Source organism: Neolamprologus brichardi, chromosome 15 (genome assembly GCF_056152115.1).
Source record: "Neolamprologus brichardi isolate AB-2024 chromosome 15, ASM5615211v1, whole genome shotgun sequence".
Taxonomy (NCBI): domain Eukaryota; kingdom Metazoa; phylum Chordata; class Actinopteri; order Cichliformes; family Cichlidae; genus Neolamprologus; species Neolamprologus brichardi.
Genome location: NC_142118.1, coordinates 23,260,219 through 23,273,855, shown reverse-complemented (window position 1 = coordinate 23,273,855; position 13,637 = coordinate 23,260,219). Strand labels below are relative to the sequence as shown.

The 13,637-nt window shown below is 43.0% G+C and overlaps 1 protein-coding gene across 5 annotated transcripts in view; it reads right to left on the bottom strand.

The window, feature by feature from the left end:
- Positions 1–13,637, bottom strand: part of myo6a (myosin VIa) — a 144,744-nt gene that overhangs the window by 42,088 nt on the left and 89,019 nt on the right. For all 5 annotated transcript variants that reach the window (XM_087852510.1, XM_087852507.1, XM_087852508.1 and 2 more), the window contains exons 21-24: positions 5,535–5,665; positions 5,354–5,431; positions 4,067–4,196; positions 743–833 (exon numbers count right to left, since the gene is read on the bottom strand). In XM_087852510.1, coding sequence (XP_087708636.1) covers positions 743–833; positions 4,067–4,196; positions 5,354–5,431; positions 5,535–5,665 — 430 coding nt within the window. The remainder of the gene's footprint in view (positions 1–742; positions 834–4,066; positions 4,197–5,353; positions 5,432–5,534; positions 5,666–13,637) is intronic.

Genomic DNA, 13,637 nt, shown 5'->3' with positions numbered 1-13,637 from the left:
TTTTAATCACACTTAAACTGCATCGTTTTACTCCAGAGAGGAGTTTGGTTGAAAATCACATGTGTCACCACTTTACTTGATATTTTAATCAGGTGTGTGCAGCATGATTCATGGATGCAGGTGTGTAAAGTCTTGTTCAGGACTTGGATGCCTGGGCTTCACGCGATGACCGAAACCATATTTATGATGTGCCAAACTTGGACTTTGTGCCACCTCCACTTTGACGATGCTCATTTCATGCTTGTCACCTTGTCATGTTGCTTCGCTCAATCTCAATTTGTGCCCAAACTCTTCCCGCCGGTCATCAGCGCACCCCCACCCGGCCTCTGTAATCACACACTCCAGCACATCCTGCAGCGAGGGACGCAGCGTGGAGCGGCAGGTTGTTTATCGGCGAGAGATTGGTGGTAATAAGCAGAGCTGAAGCACAGAGCAGCCGTCTCCGAGGGAAACGCGACACCGTGGACGTGAAAGAGGCCGATAGCGAAGAGAAAGCATGAGGAGCAACAGGTGAGCATGAGGGGTGTGTGAGCATAAAGAGGAAGGAGGGAGATGAAGAAAATAATGAAGAGGTAGAGATGAAGAAGAAAAGAGGAGGGGGGGTATAAACTTCGTGAGCAGGAGAGGGAGGAGCTGAGGGATTAAGAAGAATAAATGGATGAAAATGGGAGGAGAGAGAAGGACGAAGATAAGGAAAGAAAAGGAGGAGTGAGGAACAAAGGAAAGAAAGAAGGAAACCCACCGTGGTTTGTGTTTCTTCATGCAGAGCCACATCCGGACCGTCTTCTGCATCTGGATGCAGGCGCTGGTTCGATACAGGATCTTGTTCTTCACTGTGACAAACAGAAGAAAAGAAGCAGAACGAGATGGGAACTTTAACCTCAGAGCTGAAAGCAGCGAGGTCACAGTCTGCACCACGAGACCAAAACAACCCGACTTCAGCATCCTGTAGGAAACCAGGGATAATTCAGAATCCCAACATGCGGTTGGTTTATCCAGTCATTACCTCATTGGCTAACGACCTATTAGTCACAACTTCACAACACTGTGATTTATGGGCTTTGTGCTCTTATTCCCAAGAAGTCTCACAGCAGGTATCTCCTCGTGTTTGATCTGGCAGATTTCTGCACCGGACGATGAAACTCTGAAGTGATTTGCTTTTCCTCCTGTTAGAAAAATGTGCAAACCTCTACACTACAAGAGTCTAAGTTTGACGATAATTTAAAAAATTAACTTCCTGTTTTATTCAGCGGGACATTAAACTACAGAATGCGAAACAACTCGGCTTATTTCTGCCAGCCAGAGTCGTCGCCCCCTGCTGGCCATCAAGGTCTTAAATAATCAGGCTCCATCTCAAAGAGCTCATAGCACCGCTCACCTGGAGAGAGCACTCAGACTGCTGGTTTACGCCTTACTAGGATACCTAAAAGTCTTTTGCAGAACCACCCTGAGCCTGGGTCTGTTTGAGGTTTCTTCCTGTCAAAAGGAAGTTTTTCTTTGCCACTGTCACCAAGTGCTTGCTCATAGGGACTGATTCTTGAGGCTTTCTCTGTATTATTGTCTTGACCTGACTCTATAAAGCACCTTGCTGTAATTTAGGCCTATATAAATAACACTGAACTGAATCTATTGTAGTAAAGTTTCACTATAGTCCTTTTGCCGTCCCCGTCTTGGTGTTATGAAAGCAGACAGGACCTGGCATGCACCACAAGATAAGCCTTCCCTAAAACACACATGAATTTCGCATCTATTTGGGTATAAAACATCCAATTTTTTTTTTATCCAAAAGACCTGAAATGTGAGACCGAGGCCTCAGATCAGCAGAGCTGAGGGTCATCTTCCTGGAGACGCAGATCCAGAAGCTAGGTCCAGACTATGCGAGGTACAGGTCTGGTCAAAGCCAGCAGGAAGCTTTCTTTTCTGTCTCATAGTTCAGGAGTAAATAATAGAAAACTTAGAATAAGTTTACAGACTTTGTCCTGATAAGAAACCTTGTTCCGCTGAATTCCTACAGATCGATTTAATTTGAGGCGGGCTGCTCTCTGATGCACTTTACCTTCTGTTGTTTGCAGAAATTCACGATTTCTTCACAGAGCAACATCATTTGTGATTCAGACCCACCCGTCTCCAAGTCTGTGACAGCACCGGCGCTTCTCTGTCCTCCCAATGAAGGAAGTTTGGATTGAATTGAAGTGAGAAAATTAAAGCGAGAGAGAGCGAGAGGAGGGGTTACGAGGGAGGCCCGAGGAGATGAAGTGTGAAAGATAAATAGAGACAGAGATCAATAACATCTCTGCTCACTGCCAAATTCGTTTCATCTTGTTATGACCTCAGAATATGTAACTTCTACACCGTCAATAACAGGATGATGAATTAATGACTTTGCATTTAGAGAGCAGAGGACACCGGGCGCTCCTGCAGCCCACGAGTCAAAGTATTGTCTAACAGTCATGGCTGAAACATCCTCACGCCTCCTGGATCCATTTTTAATGGGATGGGTGATGTGCTTGGGTAGTTTTTGCAAATAAAGCTCGATCGATATGGAGAAGGAGAGAGAGAGAAGCCCAAAAACGGAGAAGAGCAGGATAAATGGAGACGGACACAGACAGAGAGGCAGTGACCGACGCTGCAGTGATAAAAACCAGCAGACAGACGGACCGCTCCTCCAACAGCTCAACCCCACATTATCACAGCAGCCTCTGCTGCACATAAACAGCCAGTGGTTTGTTTTCCCTGCTCCGTGCACCTCCTGTTTGTGTGACAGGGCTCCAAACACATCTGCCTGTACTACACTGCAAGCTAAATGAGCAAGATTTATACGAGAATTACGCAAATCTGCACAAACCTGACCTGCTACTGCTGTCCCTGAAGGTCTCCTAAACGCCTTTAAGCAACAAAAACTTTTCTTTTTACTCAATGAAGAAGAAAAAAACAAACCCTGAAGGATTCTGATGACAGATCAACAGGTGCCTCTACTGCAGATAAGTATTCTGCATACACTCACAGAGGTGGTCAATGTGAGTGCTCAGCAAACAAGATGACAAAGTCCCAAATGCAGACAGGAAGCTTTAAAATGGGACTTCATGAAGCAGTGGGTGACGGTGGCCACCTCCGTTCTGGGGTTTGGCATGGCTGGACTCACGACTCATGAAGCTCTGAGTTACATCACTGTGTCAATCTGTCAGGTGATGCCATGCTCAAGAGTTTCCTGCCACACTGAAGGTGAAAACAACCCCCTGATTGGCTGGCGGTGGTTCCTGGAGGTTTCTCTCTCTCATCTGGTGCAATCGGTTGCAAAGAAGGTGCTTTCTTTGGTTTCTACCATGTTGCCATGGTTACCTGTAGTTTTTCCTATCTGTCTGCAAATACTCGCCAACTACTGGAAGTTTCCACTTCCACATGTTGGCTTCAGCAGGCACAACCTTAAGTTTGAAGGGGAATTTTCTCCACTTCCAGCTGCACTACAGCTTGGAGAACAGCTGCAGAGTGTTTGAAGTCCATTGACATTCAGACTACATCTGCCTGTTCTTCCTAGCGACAGGTGGTTGCCGACGGTTGCAGACTTGTCTGTAGGGTGTGACTGGATCCTAAATGATCACCATGACTGTTAAGTTAACGTCACGTGGGCAGTGCTCACGTGCAAAGACATGCAAAACCTTAATATGAAATTCAGCAAGTGCAGTGTTCTATGCCTCAGCAAGATAGAGGTCCCTGGTTTGATCCCGGGAGGAGGAACGTTGCATCAGGAGGGCACCCGATGTAAAAACCCAAAAAGTCAAACGAGCAAAGCAACCTGTTGTGAACAAAGGAGCTTCTATGTATAGTTAAAAAATCACATGTGATTTTGTGGTGGTTACAATAGAACCTCAGTGAGCCTATTTATTCATTTCCATCAGCTACAGTATGACCACTGAGACACCAACTGAGAGAACATAAAGCCAGTTATTCATACTGAGGATGCTTTTCTATCATTTCAGAATCTTAAATTGACGCACATTTTCAAACACTGTTAGATCATCGTCATGTTAAAGCTCACGATCGTGATATAAGAGCAGACGTTGCGTACGTTTGATGACAGACAGAGCACACCACTGGACCTTCTTCCAGCGGCTGTGGATGAGCCACTTGTTGACCTTCTTCACCAGCTCGGCCAGATGGTCGGGGTCCGACTTCATGATCTGGTCAAATTCTGCAAACTGGACAGAGACGAGAAACACGTGATCAGAGCAGTGATTGTCTTTGATTTTTACCCGGATAAACCTTGTTTGTTCTTTTTGCCATTTTACTGGGCAGTGTGCCTCTTCTTTATCAAATACTCCGCTGAAAATAATCCCAAACAAATAACACATCATCATCATCATCATAGCCTTGAATCCTTGTCCTTCAGTCTTAAAAGCAGGTTTATTTTTCTGTTAGTGTGTTTTGTATCTCACTAAAGAGCAGCCAGAAGACCGGAGGTGTACGTTTATTCTAGTTCGAGTTTTCTCTACTCCATTCATGAATGTTTTAGAAGTCAAGGATATCTCCCACGCTTTAACGCTCTGTGTAACCTTAACTGCTCTGGATTTATAAGGCTTCGGAGCTCTTCTTTACGACTGTGCAGCTGATGTTTGTTGTGATCGTGTCCTCCAAACGCCCCTGAACAATGAAAGAAACTGCTGAATTTCCTGCATTATCTGCTCAACATCTGTGTGTCCTTATTATTTGTTTTCCAAATCTTGATTTCTAACAGCAGTGACACGCAGCCCTGCCAAATCCCCGCCCGCCTCCGGGTTTCAGACGTCTGAAGCTTCACACCATCACATTAGGAGCTACACTGCCTCTGAGATGTGCAAAGATTACCAAGACTGTGCTTCAAGCTTTGACACATAAAACGTACTTTTCTGCCACCTAACATTTGCTAAAACTGGAAGCCACAACTGTCGGTGGCTGCTCGCAGGTGCAAACAGTTATTCACGGGGACCATGTGATGTTGCGTCTACACTGGAGGGTGGTGTCGTCTTCAGAAAGCAGCCAGCGAGGACTTAAGTATTTATGTATCCCCCTGTCCTGCAGCTATACTGTCAGGCTTATAGTTTGTCCGGCATGTAGCGCTTTAAGGCTCTCTGCTGCAAATGTGTGCACTTTCATAAGTCCCTCCTGGAAGCCACGCGTCTGACCCAAACGTGATTAATTATTCATCTGGTGGAGAAAAAAAAACCCATCTGCTGGCTCTGGCACTTCTTTAGAAAACCTCATCTAGTCTCACCTCGGCAGCAAAAGAAAACTAATGCGCTTTTCCTTTGGCTCTATTGTCTTTCTTTAGGTGAACAAAATCTATATTAGCCAGAGTGAGCAGGGAATAGAGCCTCACCTTCCCAGGCCGGAAGAACACTCTGGTCAGGCCGAACTTGTAGTCATTTTCATTCAGCCCCAGAGCTTTGAACAAAGCCTGCAACACAGATATGCAGGGCAGAGATAAACATGGGGATATAACTCTGTTAAAACGATAACCACAAGAGCTCAGGGCCAAACCCGAGGGGTGGAGGGCTGACCTTGCAAAAGAGCCGCGGGTCGAGGCGGGTGAGCTTGGGAGGCATGTACTTCTGGTACATGTTGTAGAGCTCGTGGAATGGAGCTCGGGAGGGGAAACCGCCCTGCATCAGGTCCAGCACCGAGACCATACCTACAGACAAAAAAAGAAGAAAATATGATTTTACCAGACAAAAAAGTTAGAGATCCACTAACCGCACAGCCAAGAAAGGCAATAAAAAAAAAATCCCTCAGAGTTAGCTCATGAGCTTAAGGCATTTTACTCCAAACCAGTAAATCATAAACCAAATATCTCAGTGGACGTCTGAAAAGACGTTACTGCTGTTGGAACACGAAAAGACTCGACACGAGGTTTCCACTTGTACACATATAAGATAAATTAATTACACAAATACTTGATACCAAGGAGAAAAGGCATGAGTCCACAGTATGAGCTGCCCAGTTCTGCAGTTTTTATACCTCCTGCTTTCACATCAAACAGCTCTGAGGACTGCCTGCAGATAGAAACCAACCGGGGAGCCCCTGCTGGGAGCTTCCTGTTTACACTAGCACCTCTAACAGCAGCTCTGAAGTGATGAAGAGCCAGTTTCTGTAATCCCATTGCAGCCTCTTCACTCTCTTTGCTGTGTGGTGGATGGCGCGGAGCAGGTTGAAGTTTACTAGCAGAGAGTTTTATATTTCCTTCTGAAACCTTTTATTTCCTCCATCACATATAGGCTCAATATAGTCTGGACTTCACTTGCATCCATCTACAGCTGATCTCTAATTCCCCCAAAGTCTTGTTTATACATTTTTGTTGTTTGCTGCATTCATTTTTGTTTCTGCATTCATGGACTTGACTGATTAATGTCACTCAATTATTATTCACTCAATTATTCTCTTAAGCAGGTTCCCTTTTTTTAAGCTGCAGCTAAAAAAGAAATAGAAAGTTACTGGAACACAGAGGAAGTTTCAACGATACAAAAACACAATATTTTTACTTCCTTATGCACACACAGGAGCACAGCGAGGACCAAGACCGTCTTCCAAATTAGATAAATGACACCAGGAAGCCTGGCTGACCTCGAGGCTTGATGCAAATAGAAGTGACAGAGGGGAGGTCCTCGAGTTCATAGACAGAGCCGCATCATCGCAGGGCTCGAATGTGGATGACCTCTGACGATCCGACCATATTAAAAAGAGACCTACTCTTAAAAAAAGCATCAGTTATGAATAATATTTAATCTGTGACCAATGTGGACATCTTTTCACTGAATTTGACTAATAATAGATTTAGATCATCTCACATTAGGATTCATTATGAATCCATCTGGCAGTCGAAATAATCTCTTCTTTCTTCTAAAGAACCGATTATAAACATGAGAGTCTTACTTAAAACCGCTGTTTTAACCCAGCATCACAGCTTCCTCTACACCCCTCTCCAGCACCATTGGACTCCTCAAATCTGAATACACTGAAGAGGAAACAACATGATGACTGATGCTTATTAAAAACAGATTTTTTTATCACCAAAGTTTCGTTTTGTTTTAGGACTTAGTGTTCCTCATTGTTAATGAGGACTTAGGTTTCCAGGGTTAAAACTATTATAGGCTAATAAGTAGGCATATGAATTGATGCCAACTAACCTGTGTAAAATGAGAAAACACCCATTTCAGGTTTGACTGGGGTAAGTAGGTAATACAGACAGCTCTCTAAGCCCTTGGACAACAGCACAGTTTTTGTCATTTTGCCTGTTCCCTGATTATTTCAAGATAAGTTGAGCAGATAAAATTATCTGGATGTCATTCAAAGTGTTGAACTTGTAGACTGAAATGAAAAGAAGGAGGTCATAATTAAGATGAAAAACCAAAATAAACCAATCAGACAGAGGAAAAACCTTACAAGTAAAAAAAGAAAAAAGAATGCTCTGAGCAGCTCACCAACAACAAAAGACCCGAGACCCAAGAAAGATCACAGATGACAGCTAAAGCACATGATCGCAGAATTATTTCCATGGTTCAGAAACAAGAGGTTAGAGGAAAAACTAACTAACTAAGGAGTATCACTTTCAAGAGCTTACAACAAGGTGCAAACCACTGGTTACACTCAAGAGCAGACTTTATTAGAATTAGACTTTACCAGAAAACATCTAAAAGAGCATGTGTAGTTAAAACAAAACAAAACAAAAGAAACTTGTTTTTTTTTTTAATTAAAAACAACAACAACAACATGTTTTTTGGGTTTTTTTTTTTATAAACTCAAGACAAACTTGTACCAGAATGATGAGAAAAGAGATGTCTGAAGAAAGAACGAAACAGCTGATGAGCTAATGTTAAAACATGGGCATGAATGGTTGCTGGGGAAAGCAGGTCACTGGAGTTTATTGATGACTGCTCATCAATGACTGCTCTGCTCACAGCTCATCCTGACTGCAGCAGGATGAGCTGTGAAGTGTTCAGGGCTGTACTCTCTGATCGGACAGAGCTTCACAGAACAGATGAATAATGACCCAAATAAACTGCAAAAGCAACCCAAGTCTGAACCCAACAGAGCAGCTTTGCAGGTGTTAAACAAAAACAGAGACCCAGAAACAGGCCTGCAGAGGATCTCAAGATGTCTACGGGTTCTAGACTTCAGGAAATCACTGACTGCAATAGATTTTCATCGAAGTATTAAAAGCAGTGCTTATACTTAAAATGATGTCAGACTAGCAAGTTAGTTTTGAGAAAATGCAGGACTTTGTATAAAAACTTCTGTAATTCCTAAAAAAAATGATGCAGTACTTTTGTTAAGCACCTTGAATTACAGCTGCAGAAAGTCTGCACTTAAGTCATAAACATCTTGAATGTTTGATTTTAAATCCTCTGTGGTGGTGTACAGAGGCAAAACTACAAGAGCTCTGTCATTGTACAAGTACTTGCGGACCTGACGGCAGCTGTCAGGAAAAACAGGAACAATATAATTTCCAGAAAAACAAAACAGATGGCACTGATATTTTTTATACAGTGGATTGTGCAATCGGTTATTAGACGTATAGGTAAAAATCAAAATACTCTCAGGTATACTGGCACAAAAATGGAAGTGAGCTTCGGCTGATCCCATTAATAGAACTTCAAAATAGAAAAAATTAAAGAGCTTAAAGAGCTTGGTCCAAACAGTCTGCGCATGCCAATTAGCATCCTTTATCAGACACTGCATATTCAGCTTTGTGACCCTTTCTGTCTGCTGCTTGTGCTGCCACAACTTTCCTCTGACACATTACATTAATCTGTTTATTTAGACCGCCTATAAACGGAGATCATTTGCCATTTTTGAAGCATTGTTAGTCATCTCATTTTGCTCTGGAAGCTTCTATCAAAGGGCTCATTTTCAGGCCTCTTTTGTGTCAAACAGATGCTGCTAATTGGCATTCATTCATCCTCTCTGCAGTATTTGTTAGTGTCCTTAAGTTGCTTTGGAGCTCATGACCTCCATCAAGTGTTTTCCACTGATTTTGTCAACTCCCTCCCCAACATAAAGTACTCTCACAGCCACGTTAAATGAGTTAACAGTTTAAATCACAGGACAGCACAAACGCAGAATATATGGCTAAAAGATAAAATAAAGAAATAAAATGACAACACAGCGTTCAAACTGCATAAGACTGAAGCATGCACCAGAGGACTTTGTTGTATTTGCTATGATACACTGAACATAACAACAACACATTCAGAGCCACCGCGATGTCGCTTTCTGGTTCGTGGACTTTGGCTGTACAAGATGTTGGCCAATGAGCACAGACTAGCTATTCCCCCTTCTGACTCTAATAATGATCATAATCATGATAATAATAATTTACAAAATTATCTTGATGCTTTGTTCAAACTAGAACTGAGACCATAAACTCGTCAGAAAAGTGTTTTCTGAGCTCAGAACAAGAAAGCTGTGAAGTGCTGGAAGTCGGAGGTTGACAGTTTCGTAGAGCTCGGCTATTTCAAGCTGAACCAAGAAGACTTATACAGACTTTAGGAAGCTGGATGCTTCCTTCTGTCCTGCCATCCTCAGGGGAACAGAATTCTGAGGTGGATGATGAACACTGTGGCTCAGGCAGTTCAGATATATGAACCTACCAATTGGAAGGTTGGTAGACCGGTCTCTGACAGAAGCTACGCAAGAACCGTTCAATTTACGGTTCACACAGAAAGCACACTGGACCGTGCAGAATGACAGACGTCTGTAGGAGCACACTGTCTATCTTCTATCACGATGTGGTGGTGAGTGTGGTCTTCTATGTTGAGTTGTGCTTGAGCAGTAGGGCAAAAACAGCTGATGCCAAGAAAATGATTGGGAAGGCTGGTGTCAGTTCTGGAAGAGGAACTGGTGGAGATGTCTAAGAGGAGGTCACTGAAGATACTCAGCATCATGGATGATCCAGGCCGTGCGCGCCTCACCGATTGGTCACCACAGCAGTGAAAGGCTCAGTGCTGCACGACTGAGCACGGCAGGAGATCCTTTCCAGCTGTGGCTGTTAGACTGTATGACTCCTCTCTGTTCAACCAGTTAAAACACTTTAAAAATCTGCACATGCACATCAGCACTCTGATATCATACTCCATCCATCTGTTCTTTACCAGATGGGAGGATTAGCACTATGGTATCCTCTAGAATTTATTCCCTGTTCTTGTGTTTGCCAACAGCATTATTGTTAGAATTACCACCGTGCCACTTTGTATCTGTTTGCACTATCGTACATACTGATATTTATATTTCTCCAACCACAGGAGTCGCCCCCTGCTGGTCATGCAGGTTTAAGGCACTTCTGAAATGGCTACGCCCATCTGTTCAAACCCACAGATATCACTGTTTAAAAAAAATGACTCCAGCATTAAATATCACGTTTCCATCCCGTTAAAGAAACAGTTTTGGTTTCTACAGACTGGATTGTATAGACTAACCATGCAAAAAGTCTGTGCTTCAGTTTCTGTAGGTGTAATGTCAGTATTTTATTCATCTCAGCATCCAACGGAAAAATGGCGGGAGCCAAACTGCTGATGCCGTGGCTTCAATACTGCTTTATTGGATGTGTCCATCTTTTGTTTACAGTCTATGGTTTTGCTTACATTACTTTGTCCCAAAATAAAGAAAAAACATGCGTGAGGACATTCGCACACCAGCGAGCATATCCAGCTTTGATACTGATATAATTTCAAAATAAGACATTTTAGGATTATTTTAACTTGAACCCTGGAGATGCATCACTAACTGAGAGCAACAGAGTCACTGCCTAGGTTCCTACTGTGTTTAGCCTACGCTCACGTCTCTGCTATTTCATTAGTTTTCATTGATTAATAAAGCTGTGGTGATGAGTGACAATCAGCAGCACAAGACACCGTCCGGAGCCCGAGGATCAAATTCAAATCTTCCCCATCATTACCTTCAGCCCATCGACCGCGAAGCACTTTCTTCTGCTGAATGACTTCCTCCGCCCGCTGCCCCGTGATAAGAGAAGTTCCCTCTTGTGTATTCAGATAAAGCTGAAAGTTGTTGAGTGCTGGCCCCAAGCTGAACACAACTCATATCGGGCTTTCAGCTGTAATTGCTGCACGGCTTCCTGTTTGGGGATTTGATATCATCTTTAATTGAAACATCACCCTTCACAGCTACATGGAGGCAATTTTCAGAAGTGTGGGCTTTCACCTTGGAGCCCTTTTGGGGGACATGAAGGTATTAAAAGCTGATCCGCGCTTTTGTTTGAAGAAGAAAAGAAACCCTGAATCTGCGAGCCTCCCCTCCAGCAGCTGTAACACCACACGTGGTCCTGCGTCTAACTCGCAAGGTGCAACACAACTTCAACGTGGACTGATTTACTTAAGCCCTCTAAGTCTATCTGTACTTTCTGCTCAAGGCAGCTCGGGTCAGACAACCCTGCCCCGTCTCAGGCTCAGATTAAATCTACATCTCATTTTCAGAGGTTCTTTGCCCCGGCTGTTGCTGAGCTTCCCACTTTGGGCCCTGACTGTGTTGAGCTGGTACACAGAGGTCTCTCACGTCTACTCCAGACCAACAACACTACGATTCTCAGCACAATAAAACTGATAAAGAGTTCGGCGGGGTACGGTATCTGAGCTCTGCGAGCATGAACCGAATCTCTGAGGATATTAAATCTGAACTCATCACTTCTTTACCTCCAAAGCCGAGGACAGGGAAGAGATGGGGGTGAATCTCACAGAGGGGAAAAGAAAATGTTTAAGAATAAGGCCACAGTCACAAGCAGGACCACAGGAAATACAGGCCATCTGGGTATGCTTAAAATACCGACTGGTTACAATTTACATTTACTTGGGAAAAAAAAAAGGCAAGAAAAAATAATTAACAGAATAAATTTAAAATCAACTTTTGTTCTCGTGCTTTACTAAATCCTCTGTTATTTGCACTTTTCATGAGTTATCAAATCAAAGCTGCATCAAAAACACATTTCAAAACCTAAAATCCTTTTTAACACCTTTTTTAAAAATATAAATCTTTTAACGAAACACATCTGTCGCAATTTCTCTTCTCGCAGTGCCGCCATGGAGGTTGATTTACTGCGTGGCTTCAAATGGGTGTTGGGCAATTTAACACAGTTTAATTTGAACTACGAGCGATGAGCTTCAACAATTAGGAAAACAAGATCATTGGCATAAACAAGCACTTTGTTGCACTCGTTTTTATTGGGAAGCTCCCATGTTGTTGTGCGTGTTATTAATGAAGCCATTTCCTTTACAGATGTGCAATAAAAAACAGCATCACTCACAGAAAACACATCACACTTTTTTTTTTTAAACAACCATCTTCAGGAAAAATGGCATCGTTTTTTCATTTGATGGCAGTGAGATATGTTAAAGTGTGTAGCATCTCCGCATTTTTTACTAACAGCCTATAAACAGCTTCCTGACTGTAAATCATGAGCTGGAGTTTAATGTACAGTATGGGAGCAGATCAAAGCTTCAAAATAAAATCAAAAAATAAAATCGAAGCATCAGCCTTCAGAATAAAATCAAACCTGACACAAAAAGCTTTCTGTTCTAAAATCTAAAATTAAATGCCGTTAATGTCCCAATTATTATTATTATTTAAAAAGTAAAAGAAAAAGAAGAAATACAAATAAAATGACACCTCCAACAAAGACGTCGTCCTAAAACCTGAACTGACTTTTAAAATGTGCCGAGCTGAGTTTTTCGCAGATGTGCTGCCAGCTTTGTGTTTCTGGGAGCTGTGAACCTTTCGGGATGGTGAGGAGAGAGACATGTAGTCCCCGAGTTTGCCCTGAAGGCAGCACGCCTCCCTGCAGTGTTGCGTTGCGCGCACTGTGCCTCAGAGGAGTTTCTGCCTCAGAGGATAAAAACATGCAGAAAAGACAACGTGACAGCGGGAAGAGCACCGACCTCGGATCGACACTACGTCCGGTCAAAGGCACAGAGGGAAGAACAGGCGTCATACCTGCTTCATCCACGAGTGGCTTTTTCCCCACAGGTGAGCTGGCATTTGTGGGGAGGGTTAGCAAAGAATTTCAGACAGTTTGTTTTCCTGATGCACTCTCCTGCTTGTATTACTGATGAAATCTGTAGGTCTGTGTAACCGAAACGAAGCTCTACCTGAAATTGTGTTCTCGGAGCACACCGGGCCAAAACAAACCTGACGAGCTCCTTAATTATGGAAAAAATTAGCACATTATTTTGGTTAGCAACTGTGTGTTACCTGACAAATATCATGCAGTGATCCTTCCAAGATGAGGGTCTCCTAATCACAACCTAATCACAGTCTGGCCAAAGGCGTATCACCTTTGCTTGATCCTGACCCAACAGTGGGCAGTTTGGGTGCGTTTGATTTACAACACAAGACAGTGTGAGAGCTTTAATGTGGAGATAAAGACAGAAAGCTCACCTTCAGCTGTTTTGTCACTTTTTAAACTCACTTTGTTTTCCTTCTGTCCAACTTTTAAACTCGCTTTTAAGTAATTCACAAACCTTGCTCTCACACCGTTGAACCCTTGTTATTTTCCCGCAGACTCGTCTGAAAAACATCCTTGTTTGTTGTAAAAGACGATGAGTCACTGCCTCCTTTTTGTCTCGCTTTCTCTCTCTGGTTAAATTTTTCCGTGTTTTCCA